The sequence below is a fragment of the Myxine glutinosa genome, chromosome 9, assembly GCF_964187855.1.
Source record: "Myxine glutinosa chromosome 9, kmMyxGlut1.1, whole genome shotgun sequence".
Classification (NCBI taxonomy): domain Eukaryota; kingdom Metazoa; phylum Chordata; class Myxini; order Myxiniformes; family Myxinidae; genus Myxine; species Myxine glutinosa.
The window spans coordinates 80,781,379-80,799,359 of NC_136269.1; the positions used below are offsets into that span (position 1 = coordinate 80,781,379).

At 46.8% G+C, this 17,981-nt stretch overlaps 1 protein-coding gene across 1 annotated transcript; it reads right to left on the reverse strand.

Annotated features, from left to right (window-relative positions):
* Positions 1-15,736: 15,736 nt before the first annotated feature.
* Positions 15,737-17,356, reverse strand: LOC144893725 (zinc finger BED domain-containing protein 5-like). Its single transcript, XM_078785106.1, has 4 exons — positions 17,081-17,356; positions 16,791-16,955; positions 16,569-16,694; positions 15,737-16,264 (listed from the first exon to the last, which is right to left on the reverse strand). Exons 1-4 carry the CDS (start codon positions 17,354-17,356, stop codon positions 15,737-15,739), a joined length of 1,095 nt encoding a protein of 364 aa, XP_078641232.1.
* Positions 17,357-17,981: the final 625 nt, after the last annotated feature.

Below are 17,981 nucleotides of genomic sequence, written 5' to 3' on the forward strand. Positions count from 1 at the left end.
GTTGGAGTTCTGAGTTGAGTTGGGTTGAGCTGGAGTGCGAGAGAGAGAGAGAGAGAATCGCCCAGCCCCTGAACAATTGCCTGTTATCATCTTTGTACACGAACTTGCCCGGTGTCCCAATGCCCTGCGCTCTGCGCTGTATTAATCACGCGTTCGAGAAGACGACCCGTTCTGGGCCACAGACGCGCGATCTCCTCCTGCCTGCCTTTTCCTGCATACGTGCCTTGACCGCCAGAGGGCCACTTCGGGCGAGCTGTCCCGGAGCGACCGACGGCAAAGCGCGTTTGGAGCGCGAAGGTCTCTTCTTCTTCTCCCCGTGTGCGTGAGTGGGCCCTTTGTCTGGGTTTACGTTAACATTGTTAAGCTTCTGCTCTGTGTCCCCTTTCCTTTATCCGAATCCTGTACATTGTGTAAATAAATTGTGTTCTTCCTCTGATTTGACCGTTCCTGACCCTTCCATCAATTGGCCTAGCATAGTACGAATAAAACCGCTCGAATTGGGTTCCATAAAAGTAACGGCACGAGTCACGTGATACGCATACCGCTCGGGCGTAATCGATTAGCGTGGCTCGTGCGAGGTCCGGTCCCCGTTTTTGTGGCAGCGTGGGTCAAAGGTACGAGCGGCGTCGACCCGATACCCTTTTTCACGCTTGCTGCAGAAGAGGCGATTCGGCCTCGTGGACACGAAGACCCAAGGGGAAAAAGGGGTTTAATCCCCCCTTTGTAACGTGGACGGGCTTCGGGAGATCCGCAACAATATATATATATATATATATATATATATATATATATATATATATATATGTATATATATATATATATATATATATATATATATATATATATATATATGTATATATATATATGTATATATATATATGTATATATATATATATATATATATATATATATATATATATATATATATATATATATATATATATATATATATATACGTATATATATATATATATATATATATATATATATATATATATAACACATTCATACAACATGAGTAGGTAGATACTGATACAGATACACCCGCCCCCCACTTTTTTACTTATTGTCCTCCGTGTCATCTTTTTTTGAAAATAAAATATGTTAACCCAAGAGTTGCAGGAAAATGGAGATGTGGGTTTAACATGGTCAGTAAGCTGGCATTCACAAAATATGCTCGTAGAAAATGCCATAGGCCTGATAGGCATCTACTACATTCAGCCACCATTGCATTGATTGTCAACAAATTAGTTATATCGTAATTATTATATTACATAGTTACTGTTGTATTTGACGGCTTGAGAATTTTTAATTTGCTGTTGCTTAAACGCCTGATTTTGCTTCATTGTTTGTCCTGCGAAGTAGCCATTGTGATATGCAGAGCAGCGGTGCTGGGTGCTGTGCAGAATGTTACATTTGTACAATGTTATACATAATTCGTTTGCAGGACATTTGATGAAATGACAAATGTATCTCTATGTCCAATTACTTCCGTTACCGAAGGTGGACGGAGTTTATGTTTGACCCCTGTCTGTCTGTTGGCAGATCTCAAAGTTATGGATGGATTCGGATGACATTGGTGGACACGTGTGTGACAATGATGAATTGATTTGATGTTGGTGAAGATCCGGATTCGGATATATATATTTTTAACTTCCAAGTAATTTCATTTATTAGGACAAAATATGATGGATGAGTTGGGTAGGTGACAATAACAAGGCGATTATATTTTGGTTTAGGTCTGGATCCAGATCTGGCCTATCAGTGGGATACAAAACGTAAACTGTTCAGCCTGGTGGAGATATGCTCTCTCCTGAGTGCTGTTGTGGTTACCTTCACCACCGAAGGTGGATGGAGGTTATGTTTTCACCAATGTCTGGTTGTGTGTTTGTCTGTCTGTGAGCTTTCAGGACACCTCAAAACTTTGTGGATTGATTCGGACAAAATGTGGTGGACAGTTTGGGGGTTATGATAAGGAATTGATTAGATTTTGAAGAAGATCCAGATCAGAATACGAGAATTTTTTAAGTGATTCTTCACCATTAAGAGATGGGGCCAAAAACGATATAGACCACGATATCTCAAAACGTTGTGGAAGGATTCGGACGAAACTTGGTGGACAGGTTGGGGGTTTGACATTTTCCGGGTTCCCCCACTGTTTTTTTTATGTGCCTCTTGTATTTGTTTAATTGAGGTAAGTGTGGGGGGGTGGGGGGAACTGAAACTGATCGGCATCGTGGAGTACAGTATGTAATCTACTTATAACGTACCTATAAGTTAACGTGTTATATAATCGGGCTGTTAAAGACTGCACATGAAATGTTTCCATTTTGTTCGAGGTTTCTGGTGGAGGGCCCAGAATACTGTCTGCATTATGTCTTTAAAATGTGGAAAAATAAATTTAAATGATGCTTATGTCTGGAATATGCCCCAGTTTCAAGGCCTCACTAAGAGTAAAGGTCTTTGGTTTTGTCAGAAGCTCCTTTTGAAAGTCGGACATTTGGGTACTTGCAATGATCTGTTCTATCAAGCGGTCGTCCTCTTCTTGTTTGGAGCTGAAATCACACTTCTGGGAGAGAAGCTTGCACCGGCTGATAAAGGTGTCCAGTGACTCACCGAGATTCTGGCTGTAGTAACGAAGCTCCAGTCGACAGATCCTGAAGTTATCCGAGGGTTCCATTTGTTCCAGGAAGCCATTGAAAATATGTGCGGGTTGCTGCCGCTGTTCGTCTGTTAAAGTCCATGTGTTGTACCGTTTGAGGCCTTCATCTCCCACTTGAAGCAGGATCAGTGGCACCTGGTTGTTCTCTGTAATGCCTCGAAATTGAAAGTACAGCTCCAATCGCTGCCTGAACATCTTAAAAGCCACCGCTGTGTTAGGCGCGGTCCAATCCATGCACTGAGTTCGCGCCAGGTCTGCCATTGTAAACGGCAACGAGGCTGCGAGGTCAACGAGGAACGAGCCGATTACAAGAGGCACGGGAAACGCCGGCTTTTTTTTAGCCGCGTCGCAGACGCTGCTCATAGAGTGCCCTCTGCTGTTGTTGTTGTTCTTCTTCTTGTTCTTCTTGTTCTTGCAGAGAAGACAAAACCTCAAAGCTCCACCCATTCTGGGGACCATAGCTCCACCCATTCTGGGAGAGCCTTCATATAAACAAATATCCACCATTTTATTAACTCGCATAGCTTTGAGGCCTGTTTTGTAGGCCCGTGGTGTCTTCCTCTCTCACACAGTTTTATTTCAAATCAAATTCGATATATCATTTCATTTTTCACAGTCGCTAACATAGTTTTAGACTCGGTTGAAAAAAAACGGGAAGAAAATCCGATGAAAGTTGCCCTTTATAGAACGAAATGAATTCTCAAAGGCCTGTAACTTCAAGTCCATTGAGATTTTTTTTTTTTTAATCGCGGCATGCTCAGTCATACACCGCCCGAAATAAGAGACGGGAAAATGCCGAGATATATATTTTGTTTAAATCACGGCATGGTCAGTCATACACCGCCCGAAATAACAGACGGGAAAATGCCGAGATATATTAAAAATTCGTCCATTTGATGACAATCGTCACGATGAAATATTTAATTTATACGTCGTCACAATAATGTGGAGAGAGGAGCATAGCTTCGTTCACGTGTCGCCACACACGGGAAATTGCCGAGATATATATTTTTTAAATCGCGGCATGGTCAGTCATACACCGCCTGAAATAACAGACGGGAAAATGCCGAGATATATTAAAAATTCGTCGCCACACACGGGAAATTGCCGAGATATATTTTCACTTTGCAAAAAAATAACATCAAGTAATCGAATCAATAGGAATGTCCTGTGCCTATAACATCGACGTTATAGGCACAGCTGCATCTAGGCATTGTGTAACATCGACGCGGCTTTTGTTTTAATTAAAACTCTTGTTCTTGTTTTTTTAAGCTCGATGAGCTCAAATACGTGTCGTAACACTGCTGCCACCATGTAAAGTTCTGATGTAGAATAGATCACGAGGCGATGTCAAAGAGAACAATCATTTATGGCAACACCCGGAATCATGTTGATGTGCAACGACCCCGTACACACACCGCCTGCCCGCTACCCGGAACTCCACCTTCATACTCCAAAACACGAGCAAGCACTTCCGGTTCCACACAACTAATGTAATACCATTACACTATGACGTCAATACGTACTTGACAGGAAGTAGATAGAGCACGTTAGTTTGCAGTTTCCCTTGTTGTCGAGGCTGTTTCTAAAGCAATTGGTTATTATAGATGGTGGTGGTTTGTGTGTAGCCAACCTGCTGCTGGTTGCATCATTTTTCTGTGGGCACGTCTGCCGCTGATGCAATGCCTCTCTCTATAACCAGTTATCTCGTACTCATTTTGCCGAGCTGGGAAGGATGACAGGCTAGGTCAACCCCACTTGGCGTTAATTCAACGGAATTCAAACTCAAGACCTTAGGATCCCAAGCCTGCCACCCTAACCATTAGGCCAACACCAGGTGGTTATTATAGATGAATCACTTGTGCTTTGGAAAGATTATGTCGTTTCTCTTTGTGAGTATCAAAGTAAAATAAATTCGATAACTCGCGATTTTTGAGCCGTTTGCCCTATTAAAATGTTTTCCAAATTATATAGGGTTAGTTTTCTAAGGCTGTAGGCCGCACCTCATTTTGTCGAATAAAGTGGTATTCGGGTGGTTCCGGTATTTGGGACCGCAGGGACGGAAAGTGCAGGTACGGGGTGCTTGGCACTCCCCAGCCGGCCCGCTCTGAAGGTTCGGATCGGGACACCGGGATTCATTCCGGTCGCCCGGTCGGCCCGGAGGTGGGGGTGCGGGGCCTGTCACGGAACGTCAAAACAAACGGCCTGCCGGGGCCGCCCAAAAGTCGGGCGTGAGGGGCGCGTCCACTAATGGAACGCCTCTCGCTTCCCAGATCGAGGGCCACGTGGTCAGGAGAACCTCGTCCCTTCTGGTTGCCCTGCCGTCCCGCCGTGGGCGCTGGCAGGGTGTACTTCAAACTAAGCTTAAGTGTCAAGTGTTAAGTTCCTCCTTGCCCTCGCAAGGGAAAGGCTAGGGTCAAGCTCTTCCAAATTTCCAAACACTAGAAATCGGACGTCTCAAATTAATTAACTAATTTGTTAATACATCTCAGTCGACCGCGACCTCTCTAGCGCGGGCGTCGAACCAGTTCATTTCCGGTGCGACCGGGCCGAGTATCGGCCCGGCCGTGGCCGAAGCCGTTGATTCCGCCGTAGCATGCTAACGCATAGGCTCGCGCGTCCCTGGTCCGCCGGGGCTCCGCGGGTGTCCTACCGTGCCTGGCGCCGCTATTCTCTCGACTTCCGGGAGTAGGTGCCGGTGCCCGGGGACGGATCTCGCTGTCTAAACATGGTAGCGCTCGGCCAGTGGGACCGCCGGGACCCACGTGCACTCACACATTGATATGCGCGTGGGCGGCAGTATCAGACCGGGGCGCCCAAAGGCGCCACACGCCCAAACGCTCCCCGGCTAAAGTTCATCCTGATGTGCCCACGTTGTGCGGACAAACCCCACCGAGTCGAGGGCCACGCGGTCAGGAGGACCTCGTCCCTTCTGGTCACACTGTGCCTATCGGTCGGCCTCGAAGACCGAAAAAGTGACTATGTCACCCTAAAAATTAAGATCCGAGTCCCCGTTCACTCTCGAGGGCCTCCAAGAGCAAATCGCATATATTCCTAATGAAAAAACCCCAGAGTTCCTAAATCCCAAATCCCATGCCATCCGATGTCAATCCATATATCTATACCTCACTACGAATGTTATGCATCTAATGATAAGCATTAAAACCATCAAAAAATATTTTGTGACCACTTTATTTAACAAAATGAGGTGCGGCCTAGCATCTAGTCGAGACCAAGTCACCCAGGCCGACCACCCATTCCGACCCCAAATTCCTCATCGACGATAACTAAACAATATATTATATGAATCGCACCGTACATACCTCCTTCTAGATCTTGTTCTTGTTTGTCCAATAAAGTGGTTTTAAAATATTTTTTGATGGTTCTTATGCTTATCATTAGATGCATAACGTTCATAGCGAGGTGTGGATATATGGATTGACATCGGATGGTCTGGGATTCGGGATTTAGGAGCTTCGAAGTTTTTTCATTAGGAATATATGTGATTTGTTTTGGGGGGCCCTTAGAGCTAACGGAGGCTCGAATTTTAATTCTGATTCCGGATTTCGCAGTCGCTAGTACGTCTTAACACTCGACAGAAACTGGCCCTGCGAAATCTCCAGGATTTTCGGTAAAATTACTTCAGGGTAAATCTACATAGGAAAACCCCATGCTAAATTTTCGTCGCCGAAGGACTTTATTTTTTGCGAATTTCATCCTGACTTCGCCTCTAGGAGGATACAGGGGTATCTGTGCATAACGGGAACCTTTATTTGGCGAAATTCGGACTGGTATTGACCGAGTTATTCAAAATATTAACTTATATCAAATAAATCTTTTAAGGTAAAAGCGCGATGACGTCACCACGTCACACGGCACGAATGCGCACCTGTATCATTGGAGGTATTGACTTATATAGGGTTGGTTTTCTAAGGCTTATATCAAAATATTAACTTATATCAAATGAGTCTTTTAAGGTGAAAGTGTGATGACGTCACCACGTCACGCGGCACGAATGCGCGCCTGTGTCGTTGGAGGTACTGACTTCTATAGGGTTGGTTTTCTAAGGCTTATATCAAAATATTAACTTATATCAAATAAGTCTTTTAAGGTGGTAGCGCGATGATGTCACCGCGTCATGCGGCACGAATGGTTCCATTGTGCACGCTTTCGTTTTATTTCCAAATTAAAATCTGTTTTCACTTTTGCCGTGGGGAGGACATCAGTGCATCGAGTGTGGTATCTTATTTGGTGAAATTCGGTCGATTTGAAGTGGTGAAGGTAGGGTGTGATCGTGGAGGATCGTAGCGAGGGGCTATTTTGAATCGGTTTTCGATTATTGCACCGGATTATTGCACCCTCCCATCACCCTCCCATCACCCTCCCCCATCACCCTCCCTTCACCCTCCCATCACCCTCCCGTCACCCTCCCATCACCCTGCCATCACCCTCCCGTCACCCTCCCATCACCCTGCCATCACCCTCCCATCACCCTCCCATCACCCTGCCCCATCACCCTCCCATCACCCTCCCATCACCCTGCCCCATCACCCTCCCCCATCACCCTGCCATCACCATTCCGGGAGTAGTACGTCACCGCGTCACGCGGCACGAATGGTTCCATTGTGCACGCTTTCGTTTTATTTCCAAATTAAAATCTGTTTTCACTTTTGCCGTAAAAAGGACATCAGTGCATCGAGTGTGGTATCTTATTTGGTGAAATTCGGTCGATTTGAAGTGGTGAAAATAAAATGTGATCGTGGAAAATCGTAGCGAGGGGCCATTTTGAATCGGTTTTCGACTATTGCACCGGATTATTGCACCCTCCCATCACCCTCCCCCATCACCCTCCCATCACCCTCCCCCATCTCCCTCCCATCACCCTCCCTTCACCCTCCCATCACCCTCCCGTCACCCTGCCATCACCCTGCCATCACCCTCCCGTCACCCTCCCATCACCCTGCCATCACCCTCCCATCACCCTCCCATCACACTCCCATCACCCTGCCCCATCACCCTCCCCCATCACCCTCCCCCATCACCCTGCCATCACCCTCCCATCACCCTGCCCCATCACCCTGCCCCATCACCCTCCCCCATCACCCTGCCATCACCATTCCGGGAGTAGTACGTCACCGCATCACGCGGCACGAATGGTTCCATTGTGCACGCTTTCGTTTTATTTCCAAATTAAAATCTGTTTTCACTTTTGCCGTAAAAAGGACATCAGTGCATCGAGTGTGGTATCTTATTTGGTGAAATTCGGTCGATTTGAAGTGGTGAAAATAAAATGTGATCGTGGAAAATCGTAGCGAGGGGCCATTTTGAATCGGTTTTCGACTATTGCACCGGATTATTGCACCCTCCCATCACCCTCCCATCACGCTCCCCCCACCCTCCCATCACCCTGCCCCATCACCCTGCCCCATCACCCTGCCCCATCACCCTGCCCCATCACCCTCCCCCATCACCCTGCCATCACCCTCCCATCACCCTCCCATCACCCTCCCATCACCCTCCCATCACCCTCCCACCACCCTCCCATCACCCTCCCATCACCCTTTATTGGACCAATTGACTTATATAGGGTTGGTTTTCTAAGGCTTATATCAGAATATTAACTTATATCAAATGGGTCTTTTGAGGTGAAAGTGTGATGACGTCACCACGTCACGCGGCACGAATGCGCGCCTGTGTCGTTGGAGGTACTGACTTCTATAGGGAGGCCCCATCACCCTCCCCCATCACCCTCCCCCATCACCCTGCCATCACCCTCCCATCACCCTGCCATCACCCTCCCATCACCCTCCCATCACCCTCCCATCACCCTTTATTGGACCATTTGACTTCTTTAGGGTTGGTTTTCTAAGGCTTATATCAAGATATTAACTTATATCAAATAAGCCTTTTAAGGTGAAAGCGCGATGACGTCACCACGTCACGCGGCACGAATGCGCGCCTGTGTCGTTGGAGGTACTGACTTCTATAGGGAGGCCCCATCACCCTCCCCCATCACCCTCCCCCATCACCCTGCCATCACCCTCCCATCACCCTGCCATCACCCTCCCATCACCCTCCCATCACCCTCCCATCACCCTCCCATCACCCTTTATTGGACCATTTGACTTCTATAGGGTTGGTTTTCTAAGGCTTATATCAAAAGATTAACTTATATCAAATAAGTCTTTTAAGTTGGAAACGCGATGACGTCACCGTGTCACGTGGCACGAATGATTCCATTGTGCACGCTTTCGTTTTATTTCCAAATTAAAATCTGTTTTCACTTTTGCCGTAAAAATGACATCAGTGCAGCGAGTGTGGTATCTTATTTGGTGAAATTCGGTCGATTTGAAGTGGTGAAAATAAAATGCCATCACCCTGCCATCACCCTGCCATCACCCTCCCATCACCCTGCCATCACCCTCCCATCACCCTCCCATCACCCTTTATTGGACCATTTGACTTCTATAGGGTTGGTTTTCTAAGGCTTATATCAAAATATCAATTTATATCAAATAAGTCTTTTAAGGTGAAAGCGCGATGACGTCACCACGTCACGCGGCACGAATGCGCGCCTGTGTCGTTGGAGGTATTGACTTATATAGGGTTGGTTTTCTAAGGCTGTAGGCCGCACCTCATTTTGTCGAATAAAGTGGTATTCGGGTGGTTCCGGTATTTGGGACCGCAGGGACGGAAAGTGCAGGTACGGGGTGCTTGGCACTCCCCAGCCGGCCGCTCTGAAGGTTCAGATCGGGACACCGGGATTCATTCCGGTCAACCGGTCGGCCCGGAGGTGGGGGTGCGGGGCCTGTTACGGAACGTCAAAACAAACGGCCTGCCGGGGCCGCCCAAAAGTCGGGCGTGAGGGGCGCGTCCACTAATGGAACGCCTCTCGCTTCCCAGATCGAGGGCCACGTGGTCAGGAGAACCTCGTCCCTTCTGGTTGCCCTGCCGTCCCACCGTGGGCGCTGGCAGGGTGTACTTCAAACTAAGCTTAAGTGTCAAGTGTTAAGTTCCTCCTTGCCCTCGCAAGGGAAAGGCTAGGGTCAAGCTCTTCCAAATTTCCAAACACTAGAAATCGGACGTCTCAAATTAATTAATCATTTGTTAATACATCTCAGTCGCCCGCGACCTCTCTAGCGCGGGCGTTGAACCAGTTCATTTCCGGGCGACCGGGCCGAGTATCGGCCCGGCCATGGCCGAAGCCGTTGATTCCGCCGTAGCACGCTAACGCGTAGGCTCGCGCGTCCCCGGTCCGCCGGGGCTCCGCGGGTGTCCTACCGTGCCCGGCACTGCTGATCTCTCAAACTTCCGGGAGTAGGTGCCGGTGCCCGGGGACGGAGTTCGCTGTCTAAATATGGTAGCGCCAGGCCAGTGGGACCGCCGGGACCCACGTGCACTCACACGTGGTTATGCGCGTGGGCGGCAGTATCACACCGGGGCGCCCAAACGCTCCCCGGCTAAAGTTCATCCTGGAAGCGCCCGCATTGTGCGGACAAACCAAGTCAAGGGCCACGTGGTCAGGAGAACCTCGTCCCTTCCGGTCACACTGTGCCTATCGGCCGGCCTCGAAGACCGAAACTGTGACGGTGTCACCCGAAAAAAATGTTACGGACACGGCTAAAGATGTTGCTTGACCAAGCGGAATGGCCGCCGTGTTCGTACAGTTTACCCGATTACCCCGAACGTTGGCCAAATCGCGTCACAGATATTCAATTGGGGAAAACTCTAAAGCGATCGAATGGAAAGAGGAAGAAGAGGACGAAGACGTACAGAAGAGGAACAGGATTTATTATTTATACCACACAAACGAAAAGGAGCAGTCAAGGTTATTTACAGCAGGTGACACAGTGCAAAGATTAGCTTATCTAACTGGCTTACTTAGTCCCAGACAGACCACAGACAAACGGAACAAGGCTGACTTACACAGGGATTGATGGCAGGAAGGGACAGGTAGTCGATAGCACAAGGTGCACCTTGGCTCGGGGACAGGATAAAGCACGGTCCAGTCCAGAGATACGGGGAGGCCTCACAGCGCTCGGAGGGTACGTCTTGCTTGCTCCAAGCTCAGCGCGCATCTGCAAACTTCCATTCGGGTTAAGCACAGCATCGTGATGTGAGCAGGGACTTTGCACATATTCCATCTTTTCCCCCCGCCGCGAGTGGTTTTCTAAGTCCCCGGTCTCTTCAATTTCAATGCCCACTTCCACTTTTTCTTTACTCACCTCGACGACCGCTGGCTTTCATATATAGGGTTGGTTTTCTAAGGCTTATATCAAAATAAGTCTTTTAAGGTGGAAACGCGATGACGTCACCGCGTCACGCGGCACGAATGATTCCATTGTGCACGCTTTCGTTTTATTTCCAAATTAAAATCTGTTTTCACTTTTGCCGTAAAAATGACATCAGTGCAGCGAGTGTGGTATCTTCTTTGGTGAAATTCGGTCGATTTGAAGTGGTGAAAATAAAATGTGATCGTGGAAAATCGTAGCGAGGGGCCATTTTGAATCGGTTTTCGATTATTGCACCGGATTATTGCACCCTCCCATCACCCTCCCATCACCCTCCCCCATCACCCTCCCATCACCCTGCCCCATCACCCTGCCCCATCACCCTGCCATCACCCTCCCATCACCCTGCCATCACCCTCCCATCACCCTGCCATCACCCTCCCATCACCCTGCCATCACCCTGCCATCACCCTCCCATCACCCTCCCATCACCCTGCCATCACCCTCCCATCACCCTGCCATCACCCTCCCACCACCCTGCCATCACCCTCCCATCACCCTGCCATCACCCTCCCATCACCCTATCACCCTTTATTGGACCATTTGACTTCTGTAGGGTTGGTTTTCTAAGGCTTATATCAAAATATCAATTTATATCAAATAAATCTTTTAAGGTGAAAGCGCGACGACGTCACCACGTCACGCGGCACGAATGCGCGCCTGTGTCGTTGGAGGTACTGACTTCTATAGGGTTGGTTTTCTAAGGCTTATATCAAAATAAGTCTTTTAAGGTGGAAACGCGATGACGTCACCGCGTCACGCGGCACGAATGATTCCATTGTGCACGCTTTCGTTTTATTTCCAAATTAAAATCTGTTTTCACTTTTGCCGTAAAAATGACATCAGTGCAGCGAGTGTGGTATCTTATTTGGTGAAATTAGGTTGATTTGAAGTGGTGAAAATAAAATGTGATCGTGGAAAATCGTAGCGAGGGGCCATTTTGAATCGGTTTTTGATTATTGCACCGGATTATTGCACCCTCCCATCATCCTCCCATCACCCTCCCCCATCACCCTCCCATCACCCTGCCCCATCACCCTGCCCCATCACCCTCCCCCATCACCCTCCCCCATCACCCTGCCATCACCCTCCCATCACCCTGCCATCACCCTCCCATCACCTTCCGTCCCATCACCCTGCCATCACCCTGCCATCACCCTCCCACCACCCTGCCATCACCCTCCCACCACCCTCCCATCACCCTGCCATCACCCTCCCATCACCCTCCCATCACCCTCCCATCACCCTTTATTGGACCATTTGACTTCTGTAGGGTTGGTTTTCTAAGGCTTATATCAAAATATCAATTTATATCAAATAAATCTTTTAAGGTGAAAGCGCGATGACGTCACCACGTCACGCTGCACGAATGCACGCCTGTGTCGTTGGAGGTATTGACTTATATAGGGTTAGGTTTCTAAGGCTGTAGGCCGCACCTCATTTTGTCAAAATAAAGTGGTATTCGGGTGGTTCCGGTATTTGGGACCGCAGGGACGGAAAGTGCAGGTACGGGGTGCTTGGCACTCCCCAGCCGGCCCGCTCCGAAGGTTCGGATCGGGACACCGGGATTCATTCCGGTCGCCCGGTCAGCCCGGAGGTGGGGGTGCGGGGCCTGTCACGGAACGTCAAAACAAACGGCCTGCCGGGGCCGCCCAAAAGTCGGGCATGAGGGGCGCGTCCACTAATGGAACGCCTCTCGCTTCCCAGATCGAGGGCCACGGGGTCAGGAGAACCTCGTCCCTTCTGGTTGCCCTGCCGTCCCGCCGTGGGCGCTGGCAGGGTGTACTTCAAACTAAGCTTAAGTGTCAAGTGTTAAGTTCCTCCTTGCCCTCACAAGGGAAAGGCTAGGGTCAAGCTCTTCCAAATTTCCAAACACTAGAAAACGGACGTCTCAAATTAATTAACTAATTTGTTAATACATCTCGCTAGAGAGGTCACGGGCGTCGAACCAGTTCATTTCCGGTGCGACCGGGCCGAGTATCGGCCCGGCCGTGGCCGAAGCCGTTGATTCCGCCGTAGCACGCTAACGCGTAGGCTCGCGCGTCCCTGGTCCGCCGGGGCTCCGCGGGTGTCCTACCGTGCCTGGCGCCGCTATTCTCTCGACTTCCGGGAGTAGGTGCCGGTGCCCGGGGACGGATCTCGCTGTCTAAACATGGTAGCGCTAGGCCAGTGGGACCGCCGGGACCCACGTGCACTCACACGTTGATATGCGCGTGGGCGGCAGTATCAGACCGGGGCGCCCAAATGCGCCACGCGCCCAAACGCTCCCCGGCTAAAGTTCATCCTGATGCGCCCACGTTGTGCGGACAAACCTCACCGAGTCGAGGGCCACGCGGTCACGAGAACCTCGTCCCTTCTGGTCACACTGTGCCTATCGGCCGGCCTCGAAGACCGAAAAAGTGACTATGTCACCCTAAAAACACTAAAACACTAAAAAACACTAAAACACTAAAAAGCAGGCGAACACTCACTGAAGGGACATTGTGTGAATGACATGGACACAAAACAACATGATCAACAACAAAAACCAAAAAAAGGAAAAGTTTTTTTTGAAAATGAAAAGATCAACAGTGGTTGTGCTTAGGTTGAAATGCCAGAATATAATCGGAATGAATGTTTAACAATTTTTCTTTTCATTCACAAAAAAAATGTGAATGGCCGATGAAGAGCACTCGGTGTTCGAAACGTCAGACCCGAGTCTTGCCTAACACCGGACAACGATATATACGCGTGTGCCTTGATATTGATAATTTTCATTTTCTTTTTCATTCTTGATTTTTCATTCTAGATTTCATTCTTGATCATTCTTGATCATTCATTTCATTTTTGTTTTGCATTTCATTTTTCATTCATTCTTTTTCATTAATTTTCATTCTTGATAGTGCCTTGATCATTTTCCCATCCCATGAAACACTCTCATAGTCTCATGCATGCATCTCGTCGAACTTCGTCTGCAATGACAGACAGAACGTCTGCTTTAAGGTCAGACATTTCTGCTGTAAAATATTGCAATACAGAGGTGTATGATAACCGTTTAAAATGCGTTAACGGTGCACGTGTGTGTTTTTAATTTTAATGCAAATTACAGCCCAGAGCCTTATCGGCAAAGTAGCTTTCATCTCAGGCGGATGTTGCACTTAACATTACCCGTCAGAAGCGGCCTTAGAGGAGAGGCCTTCAGAAAGGCGACCCCATCTCTCGCCGTATGTTATAATGAATTCCATTTTAATACATTTCAGATCAAGGGTGATTTCTACTCCAACGCGCCGTTACCTATCACCCAGACACATTTTCTCAATTAGTGGAGTGGAAATAAACATGAGCATAATAGACCACTTTGTCAAAGAGAGTTTTAATTGCATGCAAAGGAACAGAGGGCCAAATATCTGTCTCGCTGATACATTGGCGAGGGGTAGGCCTGGTAATTACCAAGTTATGAAAAAGGTAAATCTTTGGCATTCTGCGCGCAAACTTTCTTGCACAAAAATGGGGCATAAATCTGTAGGTGTTGGAATTGCCACCAAGGTAAGAGCCCTTTGGTGTCACCCGCAGCGGAACCACCGGTTTTGGCTAACACTTAAATTATGACAACGCACCGCAGGACTTGCACACAAAGCAACAACCTTTTGGAAACTCTGCGAGCATTGTCGCATCACGAGAGAAAAGGAGAGTTTTACATGAAAGGAAGAAGAAAAACGGTGATATTATGAAATCCGCATCTTGCTGGCACCCTGGGGCGAAGCGCGCTTCTGGAATTGCTGGAGCACGAGAAGCTTGGCTGGGTTTTGTCCGCTCTCACGATAAAGTGCCACGTTTTTGGACAGATCAGCTTTAACAGCTGCAGGGAGGCTGGCAGAGCTATTGAGAGGCAAAACCAAACAGAGTTTCATTCTGATTTATGTATCTCAGAAATATATTATATAATATTCGGGATATATATATATATATATATATATATATATATATATGGTATATGAACTGAATGTCAAAATAAACATCACTTTCATTTTTTGAAATGTGCAGCTTTACAAACACGTTTCTTCAATTGTAATGGCTGATTATGTAACGGGAACTTCACTTCAATCACCTGGTTGATCAGCAATGGCATGGTTGAGTGGTTCTGTATTCAGGATCTTCCCTTTAAATAATGACCCTCATAATGAAATCCTTCAGTTCTCGAGGTTAGACATTCATTTACTGCTGTCTATAGTCACTCTAGAGCAGTGTTTCCCAACTTTTTTCGCTATGTGGCCCAACTGGCTTTTGACCTGACATGTCATGGCCCAGTGGGGATCATAGAAATTTTTAGAAACCAAAGAAATGTCAATAAAAACCACAACTTAATTCAATTTAGACTTTTAGAGTATTTAATGGAACAATATCTCTCATTTGAACAATTTGAACAATTTGAAGAGTATTTAATGGAACAATATTTCTCATTTGAACAATTTCTTTGTGAAATGAATTAATGCGCATGAAGTAAAGCAAATTTATTTGTGACAAAGGGTCTTGCGAGAAATTTTTTAGAAGAGAACATCAAGAAAATGAATTGAAAAGGCAAATGAACACTTCAGACTTCAAAGCTTTTCCATAAAAAACAAATATTTATTTTAAATTAAGAAATGAAACTCTATTAACACATTGCAATAATAACCAGGAAAATAAAAAGTATTTGAAAACTCATCTCCAGGGACTAGGGTGCTTTGCTTGTGGGCTGTAACACAAAACATTGCAGTATCTGCCAATTGAAAAAAAACTCAAACCAGTTTAACCTAAAGCTACTTTAATGAGAGATGTTCTCCTGAATTTTCTGCACCAGTTTCGAAATCCTAGGTTCTGTTGTAGAAAGCGCACATCTAAGATCTGCCTCACATTCAAGGCGGTTCCGAGCCCTTGTCTTCAGCTGCACCAACGTTGAGAAGCCTGATTCACAAAGATAAGTTGTTACAAAGGGAAGGAGTTTCCAAAGGATGTTGGGGTAGCTTCCCATCATTTTTGGCCAAAACTCAGAGATAGAGGAAGCTTCAAAGACATCTCTGCATCCAGAATCATTTTGAAATTCAATCAGTTGATCTTGCAGGTCATCCTGGACGTCATTGACTTTAACAAGAAAAGGATTCCTCATGAGCGCCAGTTCTTCTCTCCCAATTTCTGGAAAGTACTGCAGAAATTTTTCTCGGAGACAGCTGAGGTGTGTCATAACATCCTTTGCAACGCCAGGATCCAATGGCTCATTAATAGTGACTTCTGAAAGAGATTCGAACATGGTAAAGTTCCCTTCCTCAGCCTTTCGTTTCCAGTTTTCAAGCTTCTGTATAAATGCACTGAGAGTGTCAATGAACTGAATGATAGTTGTTCCCTTTCCTTGCAGCTTTACATTCAGTCTGTTCAGTTGATCAAAAATATCCACAAGGTATGCGAGGCGAAAGACCCACAGCTTTTCATTCATTGGAAATTTCACCAACGTTGAATTTCTTTTCGACATAATTGAGTTCGCGCGAAAGACCCACAGCTAACCCTAACCCTAACAATTTTTACATTTGTAGGAAACTCTGCATCTATTCTCGGAGTTAAAACACTCGTGCCACAACATTTCCTTTTGATAGCCAACACACCTTGGTGTAGTAAAGCAGGTTCTTATGCTCTGAATCCATTTCTGTGCACAATTGCTTGAACAGTCGGGATTTCAAAGCACTGCTTTTCACGTAGTTCACAATTTTGATGACTTGTTCAAGAACATACTGAAGATGAGATGGAAGGGTTTTTGAAGCAAGAGCTTGCCGATGAATCAGACAATGAACAGAAATGATGCATGGAGATAGATTTCGAACAAGCACTTGGAAGCCACTTTTTGCTCCTAGCATAGCTGGGGTGCCATTGTTGCACACTCCACAGAGATTGTGCCAGTTCAGTTCCTCATGGTCAAAGAACTCTGTTACTTTTTCCATCACATCCACAGCTCTGGTATTTCTTTCGAGAGAACGGCAGAATAAGAATTCTTTCTGATGGAATCACCCTTCACATACCGAACGAAGGCAAGAAGCTGGGAACAGGATGGAACATCTGTGGATTCATCCAACTGAATTGAGAACAATCCAAATGCAGTGTCTTTGATTTCAGCAATCACCTGTTCTTTTATGTCGCTAGACAAGTCAGCAATCCTCCTTTGAACCGTATTATTTGACAGGGAAATTTTGTTGAACTTTTTTTCAGCTTCTTCTCCAAGCAGAATCCTAGCCATCTTCAGAGCACATGGCTTGATCAGAGTCTCTCCGACTGTGTGAGGTTTCTTCTGTTGCGCAATGAGGAGGCTGACGGCATAAGAAGCCTCCGTAAGACGCTTGTTTTGCTGAAATAATGTTCCACTTTGATCCAAGTGCTGGCGCTTCACATACTCTTCCATTCTCTTGAAGAAGTCCACATCCTTATGTTGATGATGTGGATGAATCTTCTCCAAATGGAGCTTCAACTTCGATTGATTTCCAAGAACTTTCTGGCACGGGACGCATTGTCCCTTTAATTCTCCACGATCATGTCAGGATGTGAATCCAAACTTTATGTATTGCTCATCATATCCTCGTTTTGTCATTTTAGAAGGGTTTCTGGAAGAAAAAAAAAGGAAAAGTATTAAAAAAACAAGACAAAAAATATGCAGGGAATAGTGGGTGGCTACCACTGGCCACCACCAACACACACAGAATTGAACTCTTGTTTTAGGCCTTGTGCATGAAAAGATTATATTATTTGGGCAAATATTGGGCAGTCTCTGTGGCCCACCTGGAAAACGTGCTGTGGCCCACCAGTGGGCCATGGCCCACTGATTGGGAACCCATTCTCTAGAGGCTTCTGACAGGGAAAACAACAAGAAAATTCAGATGCCATGCCTGACATCTGAACAACATTTAAGGGCAATTGGGATGCTTGAGGCTGGTGGAAGCAGGCGAACAATTGCCCAACATCTTGGTTGTTCACAGCCTGCAATTTCCAACCTGGCCAGGCGTTACGGTGAAACTGGAACTGTGAATGAT

Bases quoted from the DNA above. Each gene is read 5' to 3' on its own strand.
- LOC144893725 (XM_078785106.1), bottom strand. From the start codon at position 17,356: ATGGAAGAGTATGTGAAGCGCCAGCACTTGGATCAAAGTGGAACATTA. The intron at 16,956-17,080 runs GTGATTGCTGAA...TGATTCCATCAG, and splicing joins CTAGCGACATAAAAGAACAG to AAAGAATTCTTATTCTGCCG. The intron at 16,695-16,790 runs GTGCTTGTTCGA...TCTCATCTTCAG, and splicing joins GAGCAAAAAGTGGCTTCCAA to TATGTTCTTGAACAAGTCAT.